Source organism: Ruditapes philippinarum, unplaced genomic scaffold, assembly GCF_026571515.1.
Source record: "Ruditapes philippinarum isolate M1 unplaced genomic scaffold, ASM2657151v2 ctg1245_1_1_1_1, whole genome shotgun sequence".
Classification (NCBI taxonomy): Eukaryota; Metazoa; Mollusca; class Bivalvia; order Venerida; family Veneridae; genus Ruditapes; species Ruditapes philippinarum.
Genome location: NW_026857902.1, coordinates 242,117 through 267,018, shown reverse-complemented (window position 1 = coordinate 267,018; position 24,902 = coordinate 242,117). Strand labels below are relative to the sequence as shown.

Here is a 24,902-nt window from a genome sequence, read left to right as displayed (position 1 = left end):
ACAAAATTCAACATCAGCTAGCCTTTGTAGACCACAATCTGTTATATAGTTAAATTCTTACTACAAATTAACATTTTTTTCATACCCCAATCTCGTACCCAATATCATCTGAACAGTCCTACGCACAAGCCCAAGATTTCCAGTTTTCCCCAAAATTTCCTATCTCTGGCCAGTGATGAGCATTTAATTATAATTACACGGATTGTCACTGTATTACTGATAGCAGCACCATTGAATGTTTTATGATCCTATCATGTTTCAAGAATGTATAGTTTAAGCTGGAAGTCTAGAAAACATTTTAGATGTAACGAAAAACTAATATTTAACTTTTTAGTGTAAAGAAGACAAATACAAATTGGATTACAGTAAAAAAAAGGTTTTTAATCACTTACAACTCACAATGAAAATGATTTTGTAAATTACTTTCATATTAAAGGCATATCATACCTCAGTGATTTACATTCTTTTTCTTTTTTTCAGAAGGAGCAAAATAATGTTTAGTAATGATAATAATGGACTCAAAGCATTATTGAAGCTTATCATTCAAACTAGTAGGGAAAGAGATGAATGTGATTTTTTTTATAAAAAAGGTACCAAAATGATACAAGCAAAAAGTAAATAAAGTTTTTAAAGTAAAATTCTAAGTTCAAAGAGGAAATATCTCTTGAAATAAGGATACTAGAGTTATAAACCATGTCATGCATGATGTGAGTAATGACAAAGGAAAATTATCTTAAGTCTAGAGTTGATGTCATTTATAATAACAAAGATAATTGTTAGAAATATATTAATTTTCAATAAATCCCTAATTCAAAAATGAAATGGAGATAATTCTAGAAATACAGGACTAATGAGTTTTAAATCTAATCCCATATAGGTGTTGATAAAAAACATTTTTATGCCGCCGAAGGGAGGCATATTAAAATCGCACCGTCCCTCTGTCTGTCTGGACGTCCGTCTGTCTGTGCGTCCCCACTTCATTCCTGTCCGGACTATAACTTTGTCATGCATGGAATGATATTTAAATAACTAGGCATTAATGTCTACCACATCAAGACGATGTGTCGCGTCCAAGAATTACGTCCCTACCTCAGAGGTCAAGGTCACACTAACATTTTGAAGTTTCACTTTATCACAATAAAAGTTTATAGGTTCACACATTTGTGTCCGGAATGTAACTTTGTCATGCATGGAAGAATTTTAAAATAACTTGGGATAAATGTCTTCCACATCAAGACGATGTGTTACGCGTCAACTTATCACGCCCCTACCTCAAAGGTCAAGGTCACACTACCATTTTGAAGTTCACTATATCAAAATTAGAGTTTATAGTTACACACATTCGTGTCCGGACTGTCATGCATCAAAGGATTACAAAATAACTAGGCATAAATATCTTCCACATCAAGACGACATGTCGCGACTAAGACCCCTATCCCTACCTTCAAGGTCAAGGTCATACTTATAGTTTGAAGGTATTCATTCATTCGAGAAGAGTTTGAAGATACACATTCATGTCCGGCATGCATGGAAAACTTTTATAATAACTTTTGCACAAATGCCTACCACATCAGGACAATGTATCGCAGCAAAGGGTTATGTCCATCTGTCCGTTTGTGTGTCCCCACTTACACAACAATCATGTCCAGTATGTAACTTTATCATGCATTGAGGGATTTTGAAATAACTTGGCACAAATGTCTATCTCATGACAACATTCTGTCGTATCCAGGAACCACGTCCCTTCTTCAAAGGTCAGGGTTACACTTATACGCTATCACAATAAGAGATTATAGGTACAATAATACAAAGAAAAATATTAAGCAATTAGTTACTTTCATCCTCTTTTCTTTTCATACTACCAGTCCTGCATGCTTAAGAAACTTTTTCGGGGGCATTCGTCACTAATCTTGTGTGACAGCTCTTGTTGAAGTCCGAATTTAATAAGGAAAATTCTAAGTATAAAGGGATAATGATTCTGAAAATATTGATGCTAGAGTTATGAAGCTTGCCATGTTATTGTTTAAAGTTAAAAAATATCAATTTTTATTTTAAAAGAAAGTTTAATGGGGGAAATAATCCTGGAAATATTCATGCTACAGTTATGAATCTTGTCACACATGATAAGGAAATATATTTGAAGTTAGAAGTTGATACCTTAAGAAATAAAAAAGATTTTTTGAGAGGAAAAAAAATTCATGGGGGGATAATCCTGGAAAAATTGGTGTTAGAGTAAAAAAAACATTGTCACATATGATGTAGTTGATGATAAGGAACACATGTTTGAAGTTTAAAGTCAATACTTAATATGAAATGAAGATGTTAGAGTAAAATATAACATTATTTTAAGTTCAATGGGATATAGTTCTGGAAATACTGGTTTCAGAGTTTTGCACCTTATCAAATGATGTGGATGATGATTAGGAATATACATGTATATTTGAAATTGATACCTTAAGAAATAAAGAAGTTATAGGCGCATAAACATTAATTTAAAGTATGGACGCTGACGTCGACTTGCAAACCGAGGTGAGTAGGACAACTCACCACATTCTTAGTATAGTCGAGTCGAGCTTATACTTACCTGGTCATTTTAGTTAAGAGTCTTGCACTTTGCAGTAAAACATCTATGAACAGTTTTTTTGTTTTTGTTTTTTAGCGAGCCGGGAGGGGGGTTCAGTCAGTAACATGAGTAACAGTGACACTTAACTATTGAACTTTATTTATTATTAATTTAAAAAATAATTATCATAATTTATGTTATAAAGTATATTTACAAATAATTGCTAAGTTTCACAATTCAATTGGGCCACAGACCCATTTACAAAAGAAAGGAGAAAAAAACATTGATAGTGAGTGTATCTTCTATAGAAATTTGATCCTTCAAAGTTGGGGCCATTAGTGCCCGTCTACACCTATCCAAGTCTTGAATGCAAGTATCATATTCTCTTGTATTGGATAGTGTAGACACCCTACTTGAATGAGTTTTAAAGAGAAATTATGTGACATTCAAGAAGATAATTCCTTGCAAGAAAGTTAGAACACGTTCTATTTTTCTACAAGTTTTTGGCTGTCAAGACACTGATAACACCGGTTTGACACAAAACATGTGCCCCGAAGGTGTGATAGTGTTGTTTTTTTATTATTTTCTGACTTTTTTGTTACTGATTCAGTGTTCATGATCTGTAAATTTTAATAAATGTATAAAATATCTTGGTCAGAGGATCATATCAATAAACTGATACACAGAAGAGCAAAAAAAAAAAAAAAAGAAGTTTTTCAAGTAGTCAAAATAGATTTTAAATGATTTTGTTCATTTAGTGAATAACTTTCATCAAATAAAGAACTTGCATCAATTTATCAGCTCAAAAAATATTTTTCTCACATTTTCCATTATTTTAAAAGAATGTACACATTTCAATTTCATTTACTCCATTGTTTTTAGCTAATTGCATCATTTTCCCGCTTTTTTATTCACATATTTTACAGAAACATGATAGCATTGCAAAGACAAAGGTATAAATCCTGGACAATCTTAATTAGACATTCCAGTAAAAATTGTGCCTGGTTAAATATTGAAAGGGCCATTTATTTAGCTTATCTAAATGTGACATGTAAGAAACTTGAATAGGTGTAGACACGGCCTTAGATAAGAATACAGAGGGGCAATAAATAATGACAAAACTCTCAACTCAGTGGACGTGTTAATGGGAGATATACAGTTAATAGTGATTTACTAGCTGATAAGCCCTTACTGAGATTCAGCAGGCTGGAAGGGTTTATGCGTAGGACTGTGAACTCTTTTCTGCAAATCGGCTCTTACTCGGCAGTAATTAGTGTAGCCGCTTTTCCATGAAGAAACAAGTGCTAATAGTGAAAATTGTGATTGACATATCTTAATTAGCCAGGTCAGGTGTTTCTAAAAAGGCTGATAACACTGTAGGATACATTCAAATTTATTACATAGATAATGCACGCGGAACTCAGCTCGCAGAAACAAATGAGTACACAGTATATAACTTTTTGATATCCTTTTAACAGTCAATTAGTAATTGCTGACTGTTCATATTTTCTAGAAAAAGTAAGCAAAACATTATTTTGTTTCATATGACAGGAATGAATTGCATTAACAATCCTAGGTATTGTTGAAAACTCATTGTTTTACATGCCAAATTAAGTAATTGGACCCCATCCTTGTTTGTACGTGACTGCTGGGGAAAAATAATGTTATGCTTAATTAAAGAGGTGACACTTTCTATATTTTTATCTGATATCGAGTTGTAAGTTATATGGGTAAGAGTTCGATAAGACTCCCTACGGTCGTCTTAATACGAACTCTTACCCATACTAAGCTATTCATTAGTAGAGTAGCCTTCCAGGTCATAAGTTTGTGATTTTGAGTCAGGAAATTAAGAAGATTTAAGACATTTAATGAAGTTAAAAAGCTTTTAAAATACAGAAGAAAAAGAAAAAAAGAGTACCTAGATTTTTTTAAAATTTTTTTTTAATAACTGCACTCATGTATTCTATCCTCTTATCTTTATTTGACTTGTGTCCGATTTGGATAGGGCAGATTTGACTAATTCGATATATTAATGGAATAATCTTTAATAAGTGTGAATTACAGCTGGACATACTTCAATGAAATCATTATATTATATTATAATTATACATTTTCAATTAAAATCACATCAATATTGATTCACATAATATTACTTGTAATTAGATCACACATCCTGTCATTATGCAGTATATTATCAAAACATAAAATTTGAATTTTCCGTTGCTTCATGTACCTCAACAAAAACAAATCAAATCAAATCAAATCAAAATTTATTTATTGTCAGTATAAATATATAACATTTTACAAAACATAAGCTATGTATAGCTTTTGACCGACATAAAATGTGACAGCAATGATGTTGGCATTTGGTACAAACAGACCATAAATGATTTTTAAAATGATCTTTTGTATGTTTTTTGCACAGCACTAATATTATAAAAGATGCATAAATTATACATGTATAACCCGTATTGACATAGGCCGCCCTTGTGATTTTAGCGGCTTGATACCTGAAATTTAGAATTACGTGGCCTCTTATTAATTTGCACATAGTGTCATTCTTACAGACTAGGACGAGAGAAAAATAAAACAAAACAAAATGCTGGCAGACTGTTTATTGATTATATTTATTTCAATATGTACAGCTTTACTAGGAGAAGGTATCAATTATGTGTTCTCAACAATTTTTTTAAAAATGTTTTGAAAACCAGAATTAATGTTTTGAGCATTTGTCATATGTTTTCGCGACCCAAGTTGACAGTTTTACCTGATTATTTTGCAATTTTTATTGTCCTATGTATCATGTATATGCAAACTTTTAAACTGCATTCTTTGCATCTTTAGCATATGTAATTTAGGTCACAATGACATATAATTATGGATATTTATAACAACTGAAAAGTTGGTGAAACCACAGGTGTTTGGCGGGACAGTATTTGAAGAGCCGTATGGCTCCCCAAAAGTTCTAATTGTACATGCGTCACGTATGACTAGCCAGGACACACTGTATTGGCTAGCCGTACAACACTTTTCAAAATTATGAAATTATAAAGAAAGTCGAATATGCATATGTTATTGTGTGTTTTTAAACAAGGATTTTAACCAAGTACTCACATTTGTCTTTGTGTGTTCTGACTTTAATACAGATGCTCCGTCATTTTGTAAAAAAAAATGTATATGAAGGTAATGCAAGCTTTGTAATCTTGATAAAAGTGTCAAAGCTGCATGAAACATTATACAGAGCACATGCAAAGTTATATTTATGATTAAATAATTGAATATTTAATCTATATGAAAGATGAATTACTAAATCATTTTTTGGTAATTAAGTAAATGGAATAAATAATTATAACGGCAAAAGAAGCTTGTTTCATAACGGCATGATCAGAGTGGAGTAAATAAATAAAAATCAAAACATTGAAAAAAAAAACGTGAAAAGCAAAAACAATTGTATTATTTTTAAATACAGTACATGAATAAAGAACATAAAAGCACAAATATCGAACATAAAAGCTCAATCAATTAGCCGTAATTAAAGTCTATCAAGGGCATAGAATTTTAGAATGCATTTCATGGAACATGCAAACTTTCCTAAATGATGGACAAGCATTTACTGTCAGTAAATGACGCAATTATCAGAGCCCAACAACAATTATTAAGGTGTTGAAAATTAAACTTATTGAAACAAAAAATGATTATTATCACAATTTTGTAAACTATTTTAATTGATGCTATTCAATTGCAACCAAAACACTCTTTTTTTCTTGGCATCTGGAGATAATAAAATAGATATTACTCATACTTTCTTTACTGTAGCCAACATGGCGATTAATCTTTAAAAGGTAAACATACGAAGGCAATTGCTGTTTCTTGGTTAAAATCATCACGTAAAGTAATAAAATAACATATGCATTTTCGACTTTCATATAATTTTTAAAAGTGCCTTACTAAAAAAGTAAAAATAAATTTACCAGGATGGTAAAATGGCCGATCAGGCTAATGACATAAAATAATTGTATCCTTTTCTAGAACAATAATGAAGATATTTATTTTAAACTTTCTTTGTTTATAGAGTATAAAATATTATATAAATTGAAAGAAAAATACTTGGTTACTGTCACTTTTGTGAGAATTATTTCCCTTTTTCATGGATATACAGCACATAATTGTTGAAGTCCTTCAAATCTATGTTGTAATATTAAATTCTTAACACAAAATAACAGAAATGTGGCTAACAACTTCATTTGCTCAAGATTATTGTGCCAGTACTTTTTTCCCCATATATTTAGATTTAATATTCTGTTTCTAGCTTATATTTTGACAATTCTTTGACACTGAATATTATACTTTGAAGCTTTCTCTGAAAACTGGGTGAAATTTATACAATGAACTGGAGGATAATGAAGTTATTTAACCTATTTTGTTTTATTCTTTGCATATGTAAGATATTTTTGAAGGGATTCAAAAAATATATGTGTTATAAAAACATGAGAAAAGGGAAATAATTCTCACAAGTGACAGTAACAAAATATTTCTCTCCCTCTGTTTTTGTCATATTATATGCTCAATAAACAAACATTATAGTTTAAAAGAAATATCTTTATTATTTTTCTAGAAATGATTTTATATGTCATAAGCCCGATTGGGCATTTTCAGTGTTTCACCAGCCAGTTTATCAGTCTATATTTGTATAACTAACTTTATTTAATTAGAGTCTACATATTGTTAATAATACTTAAAATATATAATCTGTGATATAGCCTTTATACTTATGAATATCATTAAATTATTTTATGCAAATTCTTAGCCATGAGGTGGATTTTCAGTTTGTGTTTGACAGTTGTTACGATTGCTGATGTATTCATGTATCCTGTTGTATAATTGTACTTGATATATTAACCTTTTGCTAGTTATAAACTTGTTGTTAACAATAAATGATGGTCTAAATTTTTTCCAGGGTTAACTTGGCTGCTGGTGTACAGAACAGAAAAGTACAAAAAGTTAAAAGCTGAAGTTGAAAAGCAAAGTAAAAAATGTAAGTCTATGTTTTTAAGTATGTGTCAATACACAATACAAAACAGCAATATTTTATAGTCTGATATAATCTTATCCAGTGTTAAATCTAGCTTTGTCTGAAAGAGGGGTTAAGTTGCCCACATGCCTTGAGAAAGGGGGCCATCAAATTTCAAGGCCTGAAAACTGAACAAAAAATTTAAAAGTCAAATATTAATATTAATACCAATACATGTATTGTTTATACGTTTGAATACTTGATTTAAGTTCCCATAGAATGTACTAGAAATGCATAATTTCATGACCAATATAAAGATTGATAATTCCACTGGTGGACTTGTATCTACAAGTAAAATATGCAGCAGGACATGAAGAAAGTTGTAGCGACTTGTCCAATTGGATGAGAAACAGAAGACTGTTGGCATGAAAACAATTTATATATTTACTTTTTATGGGAAAAAAACAAGCATATATGTTAGGCATGTCTAGAATGCTCACTTCATAATCCACCGACGTATGCTCCCATCAATGATTAGTATAGTGTGTGTTTTATACATACCCCATACATACTTTGTTTCTGGTATTCCTTTTCTAATGGAAATATATGACCAGCTGTCTTTAATTTGAATCTTTGTTGCAGTGAGATTATAAAATCACTATAAGCTTGTTTTTAAAAAGTATTACTGTCAATTTTGTAAGTTGTTACAATTATTATTAATAGAAAAATCCATACTTGAAAAAACTGAACAGGGTCTTGCATTTACTATCATCTCTTTTATTCTTTCAGTGGAAAAACAAAAAGAAGTGGAAGCCTCTGATAGAAGTCAAAAAAAGAAAATTGGTTAGTAACTTCTTATTTTCTTGCCTTCTTTTTAAAATTGTTTAGTTAGCCATACTAAATTGTTCAAATTGAGCTAATAATAAAGACAAAATATTGGAAATATCTGCAGCAAATGTTTTATTCTAGTGATTGCCCCATCTGTAAATTTCTATCCTTTCATAGGGCCACCATAAGTAAGAATAGAGATCTGCTCATAAATCTTCATTAAATTTGGCCAAGTTAAATTGGTTGTTCCATTTTCTTCGATTCCACTGTCCACTGTAGCAAATTCTGATGTTATGATATGTTATGTCATGTGATATTATGTATATTATATTGATGTAATGCAGATGCCTGGATTATCTATACCTCATCGCTTCAAGTTTTGTGAATAAAGAAATTTAGAATTAGAATGAATTGAAGAGATAGAGCTTAAAATAAAAATACAGTTTAACTCCTCAAGAGACACTCTTGTAGATTATCTAATGTCACTAAGCATTTAACATCTTGCGTAATATTTCATTCTCTTTACTTTTCAGAAAGACAAGAGGAAAGATTGAAAAATAACAATAGGGACCTTTCTATGGTAAAGTTCCAACATTTGTTTAACTTTTCATTCCATAAAAAATTTAGGAGTTTGAATAATATTGATTGATCTTGATAAGCAAAAGTAATGTCTCATTCATTTTCAATTTTTTAAGCCCCTGGATCATTGACTGTCACTAAGAAATCTGTTCATATACAGCCTGTAAAATTTACATGTTCATACACGTTGATTAGCTTTACCCAGCAGACACAAGGTACACGTTCAAGGTCACCCCTGGGGGCATGACATTCACTTGCTCACTCTTTGACTTCTTGTCAAAATATGGTCAAACATAAAATAGGAATAAGCTGACCATTGCTTCTCAGTGTTTGCAAAGAAATCCTTTAAATCAATTTCCTCATGACATATACCGTGAACTATGTGTGACATGAAATATTTGTTTTGTTATCTTTAACACATTAAATGCAAGAAGCAGTAAAGTCTTTTCACACCAGTATAGAACTATGCCAGCTTGCAAAACTGTCACACAAACTTTAGTTTGTTAGCTTTTATCATTTGGTATTAAAATCTCTCAAAGTCATGAGGGACACTTTCTCAAATTAAAGTTAGACTAGTCCATTTAACAAATAAAGCAGGGTATTTGTGAAAGGCAGAAATATTAATGACAAAATTCAATCTCTTTTTCAGGTTAAGATGAAGTCCATGTTTGCCATTGGTTTTGCATTCACCAGCTTGCTTAGTATGTTTAATTCAATGTGAGTAATGTATATTATTCCATCTATAATTTTATTAATAGTTATTTGTTAAAAGATTGGTTTAAAATTCTTCACTGTATGTAGTACTTAATCTTATTTCAATGTAAATAAAGATCATATGATAGAGTGTCCATTATCCTGTAAACACTAACAATTCTACCTAAATTCCTGCTAGTGACTTAGTATTTATTTGGCTTTTTCCATGGTACCTACTTATGGACAGTCATGTTTAGTCAGAAGTGAAAAAGGACAATAAAATTCTTTTCGGTTTGATGGGTTATCCCTTTCGATTAGTTTTAAATAATTTAGTAAAAAAAGTACTAAATATGTAAAAATGTAGATCAGTATTATGTGTTTATTTATTTCAGTTTTGATGGCAGAGTAGTGGCCAAGCTTCCATTTGTACCTATCTCATTTATTCAGGGTATCTCACATAGAAATCTAGCAGGGGAAGACTACACAGATTGTTCATTTATATTTCTCTATATACTGTGTACAATGTCTATACGACAGGTTGGTTGAACGCTATTTTCTTCTTTATTTAGTATATTGAAAAGTATATTTAAGAAATAATATATCCCAAACTGTGATTTTATCGCTCAATAAAATCACTGTTTGGAGTTTGGATGCATGGAAATATATCACGAGGGTGTAGCATGAGTTATATAATGATGGGCATCCGAACGACAATGATAAAATCACTGGTTAGGATATATTATTTTGATTCTAACACAACATTAATAAATAAATGCTGCCATACCTGATGTTAGGCTAAATTGCACCCGATTTGTTCCCGTACGTATTTCAGCGCATCGCATTTTTAGCTCACCTGTCACAAAGTGACAGGGTGAGCTTTTGTGATCGCTTTTCGTCCGGCGTCCGTCCGTCCGTCCGTCGTCCGTCCGTCCGTAAACTTTTGCTTTAAATGACATCTCCTCATAAACCACTGAGCCAATTTCATCCAAACTTCACAGGAATGTTCCTTTGGTGGTCACCTTTAAAAATTGTTCAAAGAATTTAATTCCATACAGAACTCTGGTTGCCATGGCAACCGAAAGAAAAATCTTTAAATATCTTCTTTTAAACAACCCTAAGAGCTAGAGCTTAGATATTTGGCATGAAACATCTTCTAATGAGTGTCTACCAAGTTTGTTCAAATAAAAGCCCTGGGGTCAAAATTGGCCCCGCCCCAGGGGGTCATTGATTTTCCCTATATGCATATAGTAAAAACTTAAAGAATCTTCTTTTAAAGAACCCAAAGAGCTAGAGGTAAGATATTTGGCATGAAACATCTTCTAGTGAGTGTCTACCAAGTTTGTTCAAATAAAAGCCCTGGGGTCAAAATTGGCCCCGCCCCGGGGGGTCATTGATTTTCCCTATATGCATATAGTAAAAACTTAAAAAATCTTCTTTTAAAGAACTGTAAGAGCTAGAGCTTAGATATTTGGCATGAAACATCTTCTAGTGAATGTCTACCAAGTTTGTTCAATTAAAAACCCTGGGGTCAAAATTGGCCCCGCCCCAGGGGGTCATTGATTTTCCCTATATGCATATAGTAAAAACTTAAAAAATCTTCTTTTAAAGAACTGTAAGAGCTAGAGCTAAGATATTTGGCATGAAACATCTTCTAGTGAGTGTCTACCAAGTTTGTTCAAATAAAAGCCCTGGGGTCAAAAATTGGCCCCGTCCCGGGGGGTCATTGATTTTCCCTATATGCATATAGTAAAAACTTAAAAAAATCTTCTTTTAAAGAACTGTAAGAGCTAGAGCTAAGATATTTGGCATGAAACATCTTCTAGTGAATGTCTACCAAGTTTGTTCAAATAAAAACCCTGGGGTCAAAATTGGCCCCGCTTCAGGAGGTCATTGATTTTCCCTATATGCATTTAGTAAAAACTTAAAAAATCTCCTTTTAAAGAACCTTAAGAGCTAGAGCATAGATATTTGGCATGAAACATCTTCTAGTGAATGTCTATCAAGTTTGTTGAAATAAAAGCCCTGGGGTCAAAATTGGCCCCGCCCCGGGGGGTCATTGATTTTCCCTATATGCATATAGTAAAAACTTAAAAAAATCTTCTTTTAGAGAACCCAAAGAGCTAGAGCTAAGATATTTAGCATGAAACATGTTCTAATGGGTGTCTACCAAATATGTTCAAATAAAAGCCCTGGGGTCAAAACTGGCCCGCCCCGGGGGTCATTGATTTTCCTTATATGTGTATAGCAGAAACTTAAAAATCTTCTTTGAAAAAAACCAAATAGCTAGAGTTTAGATATTAAGCATAAAACATCTTTAAGTAAATATCTACAAAATTGTTCAAATAAAAGCCCAGGGGTCAAAACTGGCCCTGCCCCAGGGGTGTCATTGTTTTTAACTATAATTATGTGTATAGTAAAACTTAAAAAATCTTTTTTAAAAAACCCAATGAGCTAGAACTTAGATGTTTAGCATGAAACATCTTCTTATGGGTATCTACCAAGTTTGTTCAAATAAACAAATAAAAGCCCTTGGATAAGAATTGGGGGGGGGGGGGGGGCTATATACAGGTGAGCGACCTCAGGGCCATCATGGCCCTCTTGTTTAGTGGTTAACGTCACATGTATATAATGATTATGTCACATGTCTAAATGTAGAACGTCAAAAGTGATTTTATTGCATAATAACACACAATTTAGGTTCTTCTATGTTCATTAGGAACAAATGCGGGTAGTGTTCGAATGAGTAATATTTAACTCCTTGAAAGTAGGTAACTGTTGTAAAAAACACTTTGGTATTGTCTGACCAGGTTCTTTACTATTTTAGTCAGTTTTGAAATTTTAGTACTGAATTCCAATAAACTATTAGTTAAATTTCCGTAACACTACTCCATGAATAATGTAAGAGTGTAGAACCAGGGCAGCCTGTACTTCCCTGGAATCTTAACATGGTCTCTTCTTTAATCATATTTAATGTAAGCATTTTGAACATCCCTTGCAATAACAATGAACAGATCCTAGTTTAAAGATATAGTATGCTCAAATTTGATTCTTAAATATATTAATAATTGCTACACAGTCTCTTTGAATGTTTAAAATAAACATATAAACTATATGCTTCGTCTTAATTTAAAGTAGAAATGTTTTGTTTTGAACTCTACACGCTACAGGTAGTCACAATATGAATAAAAAGTTTCATTAAAAAACAGTTTTTTTAAGCAAAGACCAAATTTACTTGACCCGTAATAGGGAATGCAGCTTCCCATATATAGTTTATTCATTATTTTATTCAAATTAAACATGTTCAGTAAGAATTTCATGGATTACAATACATTTGTTAGATAAAAATATTTTATCCAAAGATGAACAAGGTATATCTTTAAAGCATGACAAGTTCATTATGAATTTTAGCATTGTATTTTGGTATAAGATAAAATTTATTGTATCCGCCTTTGATAATAAATAGAGATGAACATGCTGATAAATTAACTTCATCTTTTAGAGAGTTCCTTCATTGAAAAGTATTATCATATTTTTAAATGGTGTTGAATTTAAATTCTGATAGATCTGTTCATTTTTCTATTTTTAGAATATTCAGAAGATGTTGGGCCTCGCCCCATCAAGAGCTGCAAGCAAGCAAGGTGGCGGATTCTTCTCCCCACCCACTCAGATGACAAAATAAACTCTGCAATAACTACATGTTACAATAATATGTTTCCTTTTTTACTATTTCACTTATTAGTATGAACTGATGTTTTTTTATCTGAAACTTTGCATACATGAGAAATGCATATTTAAAGAGTAATTGCAATACTTCTATAAAGTTTTTATTGACTGAAGATGAAACCATTTGTTGAATTTTTACATTTTTGATGAAATATTGTAAATCATGTACATTGTATATGGACCATTCATTGTGTATAAATAAACCATGTCTTTCTTTTGTGCAGTCAAGCAAATTACTTCTTTTGGTCAGAATATTTCTAATAATTCTTTTTTCAGTGGAAATAGATTTTATAAATTTTATTTGTGTTATAAATAGTATTGCACAGCTTGCTGTTTAGATGTATTTTAATTAATCACTGGGGGCAACACTCTTGAGTTTATAGTAATGTTTCTCTGTACTGAACAGCAATATCATAGGACAACCCATTTACATATCTGGCTCTGTGGGATTACTATGTTGTTATCACAATAATTGTTCTTTATTTTTTAACATAGACTTAAACATAGACTTATAACTACTCTATCACTTTGCATTCATCCCGTAAAATTCCTAATAAACGCCCTTCCCCTAATAAAGGCCCCCCAGGCCTTTTGATAGGGAAAACAATCTACTCACCAGTGCTGAACTCATAATTAAAGCCATAATTTTATTCAAATCATTCAGAATCCATAGTATTTTATAGTAAACACAAATATTTATAATATGAACTTTAAAACCTTTACATTTTTAATGTCATTACCAACACTTGCTAACACTAAATGTATTTACAGTGATTTTTAGCTCGACTATTCGATAAGAATAAGTAGAGCTATTGCAGTCACCCGAGCGTCGGCGTCCACGTCGGCGTAACCACTTATGTTAAAGTTTTTGTAATAGTTCAAATATTTTCAAAGTCCATTGACATATGGCTTTGAAACTTTGCACACTTGTTCACCATCATGACCCCAACCTGTAGACAGGAGGAGGTAACTGTATCAAGCATTTTGACAGTATTATGCCCCTTTTTACAACTTAGAATTTATGTTAAAGTTTTTGTAATAGTTCAAATATTTTCAAAGTCCATTGACATATGGCTTTGAAACTTTGCACACTTGTTCACCATCGTGACCCCAACCTGTAGACAGGAGGAGGTAACTATCAAGCATTTTGACAGAATTATGCCCCTTTTTCGACTTAGAATTTATGTTAAAGTTTTTGTAATACCTTAAATATTTTCCAAGTCCATTGACATATGGCTTTGAAACTTTGCACACTTGTTCACCATCATTACTCCAACCTGTAGACAGGAGGAGGTAACTGTATCAAGCATTTTTTTTTACTATCAAGCACTAAGAATAGTCGAGCGTTGCTGTCCTACCGACAGCTCTTGTTTTATTAAGGAAAAACTGTGTTGTAATAATAGCCCCTGTTTTGGAAAATGTTTAGCCCCCGGGGGCGTTTATTAGGAATTTTATGGTACTTATATTACAAATTAAACAAAAACTTAAATTCAAAAAAATATTCTGTGTTTCGTTGGGTTTTACATCGCATTAAATTGTTACATCATACTTAATATTTTCACAATAAATGATGTCACAAATGAGGTCATTTGTAGCCTGGGAATTGTGTTCTGCGTAAATTTTGTACAAATGAAAGTTTGTTTTTTCTGCATGTAAATGAATGTAAGATGCAATGTATCTAAAAAAAATCATTGTCTGAGTTTGTAATAGTCAGAATTGTAAATTGATATACTCAAGAAATTAAATGTTGTACTCTATGTAATAAAGTCAGTTTAACACTCTTTTACTATTTGTTACAATTTACCAGTCATTTGGTTATATAATTTATTTGTCTTGAACAGGAAGCTAACATGTGTTTTCTGTGAATTCAGTTTTACCCAATGTGTTGTCATTCATGTTTTGTAGTTAATTTTTGAGAATTTTTCAAAACATTTTATGTACGTATTTTTTCATCAAGTTATCAGCTGGATTATTGGACACATAGTTTGGCCATCCTATTCATGAACACTTCTTAAAGCTTTGCAAAATTTACCCAAGACCCATAACTCTTGTCATGTAATTTCACTTTATTTTCAATGCCACTAGTATTGTTTTACTATCCATGGTCGAGGGGTTAGAGTCGATGACTTCTAATCCAGTTCCCTCTCTGGCGTGGGTTCGATCCCCGGGAGATGCTTTGGTAGTTTTGCACGGAGGAAGTTAGTTTTAAGTACTGGTGTAACTCTCCAGGAACGATGGTTAGGAAACTACCCGCCTATATGACTGAAATACTGTTGGGTAAAGACGTAAAATGAAACAAACAAACAAAACTATCCACCCTAAGATGGATAATTACTAAATTATACTACTTTGACAATTTACATGTAAATAAAATAAAAACTTGACAAAGTTCTTAGTAAATGTTTAGTATGCAAGTCCTAGCTTCATAACAACTGAAAGGAACTCACTTGTCTTCAGGGCATAATAATGGTCATTGTCCAAGACCAATAATGTTATTATCGAATTTCACTAATTATCCTTAGTGTCCAGCTTTAATTGTCATCCAATGAAAACGCTGTATTTCTTAAAAATTATGTGTGTTAATTTTCATAGAAGAAAAAAAGTCGATACTATATTGAAATTCGTTCATAGTCGCCTACTATTTTTCATAGTGCTTCATAGTACTGCGTAGTGACGTAATCAAGGGCCAAATAAAGCTTGACACTAAATATGTTAGTGTTCATCCTTAGCTGTTCTACAGAAATTAGAAACATTCTCCTGTCGCTATCGCTCCCGTCGAAGTTTCTAATTTCTGTAGAACAGCACGGATGAACACTAACATATACATGGTGCTTGTTTTTACTATCTACTGAGAAACTGCAGCACCTTGTCTGACAACTTTTCTAATTAATTTCGTTCAAAGTTAATATTTATATGGTAATGTGTAAATGATGATGTTTACTGTACAGTATAATAGAGAAACCAGGTCTTGACAACTCTGACACTACATTCACTTTATGTTATAATAATCATATATAATGAAACAAGAACAAAGAACTTATTCAGTATGTTTTTTTTATATATTTATTTGCATATTTTAACAGATTTCCCACTTTGTGTATAGAATTCTTTAACAATGTAATATAATCTTACCAAAAATATTATGTATGAAAATAATTGTATGAAATAAATCATATATAAAGTGCATAGATGTGTATTTTATCAATACTGGTGGGCAAAATTAAACTTAAGTACTGAATTAAACAAAGAGTCATAAGTAAATGCAAAACTGGTAAAATATTTTGCCTGTTGCCTCTAAGGCAAAATCTACCTGAAAGACAAAATTAATTAAACACTCTAGTATGTTGAGATGGTATAAGGTTGTAGGTGGTTTAGGATTAATGTTTTCAGCATCAAAAAGTCCTTTGCATGGACAATGTCTACATTTCGTGTAATCATCAAAAGCCACAAGGGACAAAACTGCAAATTAAGTACAAAGCTCATGGTAAAATGTGTTGCCCTTCATGTTATCAACCTCAGCAGGATGTAAATTATCTACTCCTTGCCTCAAAATTCTAGCAGTCTAGTAAATAAACTACTACTTGTCCTCAGCAGTATAGTAGGATGTAGATCATTTAATAGTTGCCATCAAATGCAGGCAGACTGTAAATTTACTACTTGCCCTCGACAGTCGGGCAGGATGTAAATTAATTCCTACTTGCCCTCAGCAATCAGACAGAATGATAATTAACTCCTTACCCTCAGCAGTTAAGAAAATTTAGTTAGTAGGGCTTGTAAATTTCTTAATTTGAAACAAAAGAATGCCACTCTTTTTTCATGTTAAAAATGAAGATGGATACTTCACCATTCGCTAAATATATCCAAACATGATGATATATAGCATTTTCTTTAATGCATTTACATGTATATAATTCCTATATTAAGCTTATAATTCAACTGTCTAATGTATCATTATAAAAAAACAAACAAGGTGTGTTCTTTTATATGCCTAAAACAAAGCCTTGCTTAATAATATGTTAATAAAGGACATGTATGTATATAAATCCCTGGATTTCCCTCAGATTAAAATCAGTTTACAGTATGCATTACCCATCTTATGATAAAATATTACAATTTACTAACAATGCTTAGTATAAATTTATATATTTCAGTAGAATATAACAAAGGCAATGAGATAAACTAGAAGCAATTTGTGCATATTACTAGGCACTTGACCCAATAAATTTAAGTAAACTCTTTAACAATTCATAAAATGATAATAATCAACAACATTACTAGATACAAAGGCACTTGACCCAATAAATTTAGGTAAAATTCTTAACAATTCATAAACTGAAATTATGAAGCCCTTGCCAGCCAGTACATCTATTTAATCATTCCTGGCTCTATACTGTTGGCTGACTGATCAATTCTCAAATTTTCATTATGATATCACTTATATTTATTATGGACAGATCCAAAATAGAAACAGGACAAGTCCATTTAGGAAATTCAGCCCGTTTTCTAGTAAAAGAACAAGATACAAAACCACAACTCATAAACTTCAAACTATGTCTCAGTTGTTTACAGTTATAATGGTTAGAGTGTGAAACAAATTAAGCATGAAAGTAAGTTTAAAACAAGCATCAATGATATACACTGGTTCTTTTCCCATATACTGAAAATAATACGACAAATTCGCCATTAAGTCAAAATCCCATAAAAAAGTTTAATGATATCACATAGGTGTATTAAAACATTACATGAACAAAATTAACAGTAACTAATTACCTGATCAACCCTTGGTAGTGTGTTACTGAATGAAAATGGCAGATAAATAAAATCTCATTGACATGCATATACCAATATCATAAAGCAATAATTATTTGCAGGACGGAAATAATCTTCAACATAGTGTGGTCTGTTTTCATAAAGAAAATTTACAGGATTAAATGGCCCTGATTATGTTTTTATTGCATATATGAAACTTCACATTGGTCTTATTGTGATGAAATAATATAGTTAATATACAAATTTTTATAATTAGCAATGAAAAAACTCATTTTTTGGATAGAAGTTAGGAATCTTAATATGAATTACAATAATAATTGGATCAAAATCAATGTTACAATAAACACAGGACCTGACATTTGAAAGGCACATACCCACTTTAGTTTGCATGTAAAAAAAAGGCTCTTATATTTCTATAAATTTAGCACTGAAAGGAAAAAATACATGTAAACCTTCTGACTTCAAGATTAACACGAGTAATGACCTATCTCTGAACAAAATCTCAGGTCTATAGGCCAAATTGTTCTCTCTAATCAACAATTACACAATGTCTAGTCTATGGACAAACAGACATGTTCAGAATATATTCCCCGCACTTCTCTGACGGGAGGTTTAAATATTTAAACTATGGCACTTTCTAATTATATTCTACATATTAACTTTGCTATACAACTATAATTTAATGTCTATGCCACTAGTAAGAAACACATTAGTTTGTTTGCTTTGTTGGGCTTTAGATGGCACCAACACAACAGAGATCATATTGTGACTTTCCAGCTTTACTGGCAGAGGAAAACCTCAGGTGCCCCTTCCTGCATTATTTCAGGCATGAGCTGGCACCCGAGTAGAACCACCAAAGTTGTTGATTTGTAAATTTTTACATTTGTTTTAATAATTACTAATAAACCAGTTACAACTGTTTCCAACTGTTCAATTTTAACTATGCTAACTATGCACCTTGGGTGCAGTAATAGTTTAACTTCTATTAAATTATGCAAGGAGTTTACAATAAGGTGACTTTATAAACAATGATTTGTCTTGCATATTAAAAGTTAGAACTGTTTATTATTATCTCAAGGGGTTTTCATCATCAAAGTCAGATTTAGGACCAGCCAATAGTAAAAAACCTAGTTAGACTGCATGCAGTTTATATTGGTGTGATAGGATGATTATTTTAGCAGATAAATTAATAGGTTAAATTGTGCTGGAACTGTTAATCTCTAAAACTAAAATCTAGTGCAAAAAAAACTACAGTGAGCACTATCTAAATATAATTTTTTTCAACCCAATGAGTATATCAAATACAACCAATAAAATTTACCACAAGTATACAGTTAATTTTGCTATTTCAATGATCCATCAAAATCCCATTTGGTTTTCACTTTTGGTACATTATTTTCAGGTTTTTCTTTTTCATTTAAAGATTCGTGGATATCCGTTGACTTATTTTGAGATTCTTCAGTCTGTTTTATCACTTCTTTATTGCTTTCTTTCTTTTTTATGTCAGCTTCTTCATCATAAACAACAGAAACTGGTTCCCCATCTTCCACTATTGTAAAGCTGGGAACTGGCTGTTGTGATGAATTTTGTACACTATTTTCAGTTTCTGAGGATTTCACTTCAGAACCATCACAAGGACTGTTTGGTTGAATCACAATGGTGTTACTATTTTTATCACAGTTTTCTGGAGATTTGCTTCCGTCACTAGTAGATGGACTTTCAGGAGCTTTCATCTTAGTTTGTTCAATAATTGTTTGCCCCGTACTGGGCGACAAATGAAGATTTGTCTGCTGGAATGATGTAAGGGGAGGTAACTCCGGAAGCTGAATGTTCACATCCTCATCGCTTGATTCCATTTCCAGTTCTTTCATTAAATCAGCCAGTTTTTGAGCTTTACGCACTTCGTTCTGATGAATTATTGTATACAGGTGCTCTGTTAATTGTTCTTTGGTGTCTGACTTATTATGAAGGTCAATCTTTGATTCAACATATTCTTTCTCTGCCCTCTGGAAACGTTTTCTACACAGGAAAAGAAGAATATTCTTGAAATGTCATATTGTATCAAAAAACAACACAAATATCTAACAATATTTTCATTTTCTCATCACTGGATATTGAAGATTAAATGAACTTTTGCTTTTGTTTTCTTTTGGGTACTATTTACATAAATTCTGTTTCTCAAAGAAATTAATACATTAAAAAAACTTCAAAAAATAAAGTGTTAATTACAGTCCGACCCCGGTTATTCGACAACCCTTTATTCGAATACCCGGCATTATCCGAAGTAGATCGGCGGTCCCGTTTTTATCTCTATATAAATCAATATAAATACAAGTGTATTATTCGAAATGCATTATCCGAATACCTCCTATTTTTCGAAGTAAAATTTCGGTCCCGATTATACAATTATGAAAGAATTTCACACCTATTATTCGAAGCCAGCCTAATTATTATTCGAAGTCAGACTAATTGGCGCAGATCCACTCGCTGACTGGTCGACTTGTGAAAAACATCAATAGTCATGCATGTATTTAGACAATCGTGATAATAGCTCTTTTTGTGTTCTTTAATCAACTTTAAGTACCGAAAATGAAAAGCGATGCACCGTGTCCGATTTTGTTACTGTTATTGCTTGAAGATGACAGCAATATTTTTCATACATACCGAATATGTAAATTTGTCAAAACATCCAAAACGCTACATAAGAGCCTTTTTCCTAATCGAAAATACCAGAGTTTAGCTGTAAATACCGTAGTGACAACACGGCCATTATCAAGGTTTTGCGCGAAACGAAACGATGTAGAATAAAATGCAAGTATTTATGTCTTCAATGTCAATACAATAATTTTTACGCATCTTTTCTTTAATATTTATTTTTCTCAATTGATTACAGGAAGTTAATGTGTTGTAAACGGTAGTTTTGCTACGATTCGTCAAAGTGGAGTAGTTTTCGTCTATCACAATATTCGGATACCGATTATTCGAACCCATCGATTATTCGAAGTAAATATTCAGTCCCAGGCACTTCGAATAAACGGGGTTGGACTGTATTGCATTGCACTCTTTCCTGAAATATTCTCAATCAAATTTAAATCAAACTGAACTTTCCAATATAAATAACCAAAGTGACCAAGAAATTGTGCGCAACACAGCCACTCACTGAGAATGATATTTCTGACAAGTTATTTTCTGTAACACCCAGACATGCAAAAATCTTCTTATCTACGACTGCAAGTGACCTGTGAGTCATAATTCCAGTTCTTGTGTAAGATACTCATTCTCATTGAGGTTGACATTTGGTCAAGTTATTTTAGAGTCTGTAAATTTATGACATACAAATGTATATAACTTACTGTGCTTCTAGAAACTCCCTGCTGGCCTCTTCTATCTTCTCTCTTACAACATTCACATCAGCTGTTAGAAGATGATCAAGCTTTGATAGCTCTTTCTGTATATGCTCCAGCTTGTATGCTTCTTGTTTTGCTCGCTTTTTTCTAATTTGAAAAATAAAAATTGTTAATTTTCAGTGTTAAAGTTTACAACATGTGATTGAGAGAAAAGCTGTCAGCTTATTGAAATCACCCTCTTGTAAACTTCCTGGACTGATAAGTTGTGAATCGAAAAAGAAGGTATTTGAACTCATGACATGTGAGTTGAGTGGCAGACCTCTTAACCACTTGTGCACAGATTTCTTCTCTGTTTGTCACAGCATACATAGTCCCAACAGCAAAGAAAACAAGATATGTTTGTAAAACATGTATGCCCCCTATCAGCAGCCAATTAGTCATGTGATAAGGTTATGATGCATGACTTCTGACCCAGTGATCAAACAATTAAAAGGGTTATAAAGTATCTACTGGTCATGACCTTGACCTTTGACCCCTTGACCCAAAACTCAATAGGGGTCATCTGCTGGTCACGACCAATCATCATACAAAGTTTGAAGTTCCTAGGCCTAGGCGTTTTTAGTAAATTGATCAGAAACTGTTTTTACCTACAAGGTCAATGTGACCTTGACCTTTGACCCCTTGACCCCAAAATCAATAGGGGTAATCTGCTGGTCATGACCAATCACCATGCCAAGTTTGAAGTTCCTAGGCCTAAGGGTTCTCTTATTATTGATCGGAAACCGTTTTAACATACAAGGTCAATGTGACCTTGACCTTTGACCCCAAAATCAATAGGGGTCATCTGCTGGTCATGACCAATCACCATGCCAAGTTTGAAGTTCCTAGGCCGAAGCGTTCTTTAGTTATTGATCAGAAACCGTTTTTACTTACAAGGTCATTGTGACCTTGACCTTTGACCCCTTGATCCCAAAATCAATAGGAGTAATCTGCTGGTCATGACAAATCACCATACCAAGTTTGAAGTTCCTAGGCCTAAGTGTTCTTGAGTTATTGATCAGAAACCGTTTTTACTTACAAGGTCAATGTGACCTTGACCTTTGACCCCTTCACCTAAAATTCAATAGGGGTCATCTGCTGGTCATGACCAATCATCACACAAAGTTTGAAGTTCCTAGGCCTAAGCGTTCTTGAGTTATTGATCAGAAACCGTTTTTACTTACAAGGTCAATGTGACCTTGACCTTTGACCCCTTGACCCCAAAATCAATAGGGGTCATCTGATTGGTCATAACCAATCACCATACCAAGTTTGAAGTTCCTAGGCCTGAAGGTTCTTTAGTTATTGATCAGAAACCGTTTTTACTTACAAGGTCAATGTGACCTTGACCTTTGACCCCTTGACCCCAAAATCAATAGGGGTCATCTACTGATCATGACCAATCACCATACCAAGTTTGAAGTTCCTAGGCCTTAAGGTTCTTTAGTTATTGATCGGAAACCGTTTTTACCTTCAAGGTCAATGTGACCTTGACCTTTGACCCCTTGACCCCAAAATCAATAGGGGTCATCTACTGATCATGACCAATCACCATACCAAGTTTGAAGTTCCTAGGCCTTAAGGTTCTTTAGTTATTGATCGGAAACCGTTTTTGCTTACAAGGTCAATGTGACCTTGACCTTTGACCCCTTGACCCCAAAATCAATAGGGGTCATCTACTGATCATGACCAATCACCATACCAAGTTTGAAGTTCCTAGGCCTTAAGGTTCTTTAGTTATTGATCGGAAACCGTTTTTGCTTTCAAGGTCAATGTGACCTTGACCTTTGACCCCTTGACCCCAAAATCATTAGGGGTCATCTACTGGTCATGACCAATCACCATACCAAGTTTGAAGTTCCTAGGCCTTAAGGTTCTTTAGTTATTGATCGAAAACCGTTTTTGCTTTCAAGGTCAATGTGACCTTGACCTTTGACCCCTTGACCCCAAAATCAATAGGGGTCATCTACTGGTCATGACCAATCACCATACCAAGTTTGAAGTTCCTAGGCCTAAGGGTTCTTTAGTTATCACTCGGAAACCATTTGGTCTACGGACCGACGGACCGACAGACCGACGGACCGACGGACCGACAAGTGCAAAGCAATATACCCCCTTTTCTTCGAAATGGGGGCATAATTAGTAAAACAGCTGTTGAACTGAAGAGCTGATAAAACTCATTAAAGGGTCAAGTGCAAGTAATACGGTACATTTTTTCTATTTAATTCATTTCTTCAATGACAAAGTTCCTTACAATTTTCTATCAATAACAATTAGTCTCTTTACTTTTCAATAAAAGCATTAATAAAGTCATCATATTGAAAATAACAGAATACCGTTCTGATAGTGTTTTTGACAATAGGTCTTTCTTCAGTTTGTTTGCCTCTTCAATAGCTTTCTGTTGTTCACGGAATTTATCAAGCTGTTTGACCTCTCGGCTGGAATATAGACACATCATAATTCTTGCAATTGTATGAATATATAAATTGTATATATTATATCTTCGGCTGAATATATGCTAAGAAAGCATTGATTGCTCTACCAAAAATATTGAAAATATGTAGCTTGTTGTTTCTTAATATTATCATTTTGTTTATTTTAACACTGCACAAGGCACATTTATCAGGTTTTTATAAATTGTATATACATATTTAAATCCACAAAAATTTCACTTTCAGAACATTTAATTTTCTAGGTACTGTTACTTGTAGAGTGTTAGGCCTAATGGCAGCATATCCCTAACTAAAAGACTTTCTTAACAAGTAAAGATCCAGGCTAACCTGATTATCTATCCAGAATCTATACTGTTAGCTGCTTAATTTTAACATTTTAATTTTTCAAATTTATTCCTTTTATTAACATTAGACAGAAATACGATAAAATATGATGACAAGTCTAGTTCACATAATTATTATTTAGTTTAAATGACTTTATGTTAGTTTGATTGTGTTGGAAGCTATAAGATTATTGAAACACTCTTGAACCAACCAGTACTAAGCAATGAATGTAAAGTGTCTTGCTCAATGAAATAACAGCTTGCAACTGACAGGGTTAATACCATGCAGTCAGCAGTCCTTAGATTACTAGTCTGACAAGTATTTAACATGGTAAGGGTATATTATACTATTACAGACAGTCTGATCAAAAGAGTAGGTACAATCATTAATCTACTGAAATATTCACCTTATAGCCTCTTCGGTAGTGAGTTCCTCAACATTGACCTCTTTCTTGACCTCACCTGGTTCAATCTTAATAGGCAAATCTAAAGGTGTTTCTACTATGGTATATTCTGCCTCAGGCTCTTTACGAATTCTGTGATTACTTAACTGGAAAACATGGAAATTATTAC

At 32.7% G+C, this 24,902-nt stretch overlaps 2 protein-coding genes across 2 annotated transcripts in view; one reads left to right on the top strand and one right to left on the bottom strand.

The window, feature by feature from the left end:
• The first annotated feature begins 5,093 nt into the window (after nucleotides 1-5,093).
• LOC132751452 (calcium load-activated calcium channel-like) lies at nucleotides 5,094-15,178 on the top strand. The gene is made up of 7 exons (XM_060741608.1): nucleotides 5,094-5,223; nucleotides 7,521-7,598; nucleotides 8,364-8,417; nucleotides 8,936-8,982; nucleotides 9,631-9,698; nucleotides 10,067-10,211; nucleotides 13,261-15,178. Exons 1-7 carry the CDS (start codon nucleotides 5,163-5,165, stop codon nucleotides 13,351-13,353), a joined length of 546 nt encoding a protein of 181 aa, XP_060597591.1. The 5' UTR covers nucleotides 5,094-5,162; the 3' UTR covers nucleotides 13,354-15,178.
• Nucleotides 15,179-19,423: 4,245 nt separating this feature from the next.
• LOC132751450 (uncharacterized) overlaps nucleotides 19,424-24,902 on the bottom strand; it is a 30,804-nt gene continuing 25,325 nt past the window's right edge. Inside the window, exons 6-9 of the mRNA XM_060741604.1 lie at nucleotides 24,737-24,879; nucleotides 23,890-23,991; nucleotides 21,521-21,661; nucleotides 19,424-20,186 (exon numbers count right to left, since the gene is read on the bottom strand). Coding sequence (XP_060597587.1) covers nucleotides 19,511-20,186; nucleotides 21,521-21,661; nucleotides 23,890-23,991; nucleotides 24,737-24,879 — 1,062 coding nt within the window. The 3' untranslated portion in view covers nucleotides 19,424-19,510. The remainder of the gene's footprint in view (nucleotides 20,187-21,520; nucleotides 21,662-23,889; nucleotides 23,992-24,736; nucleotides 24,880-24,902) is intronic.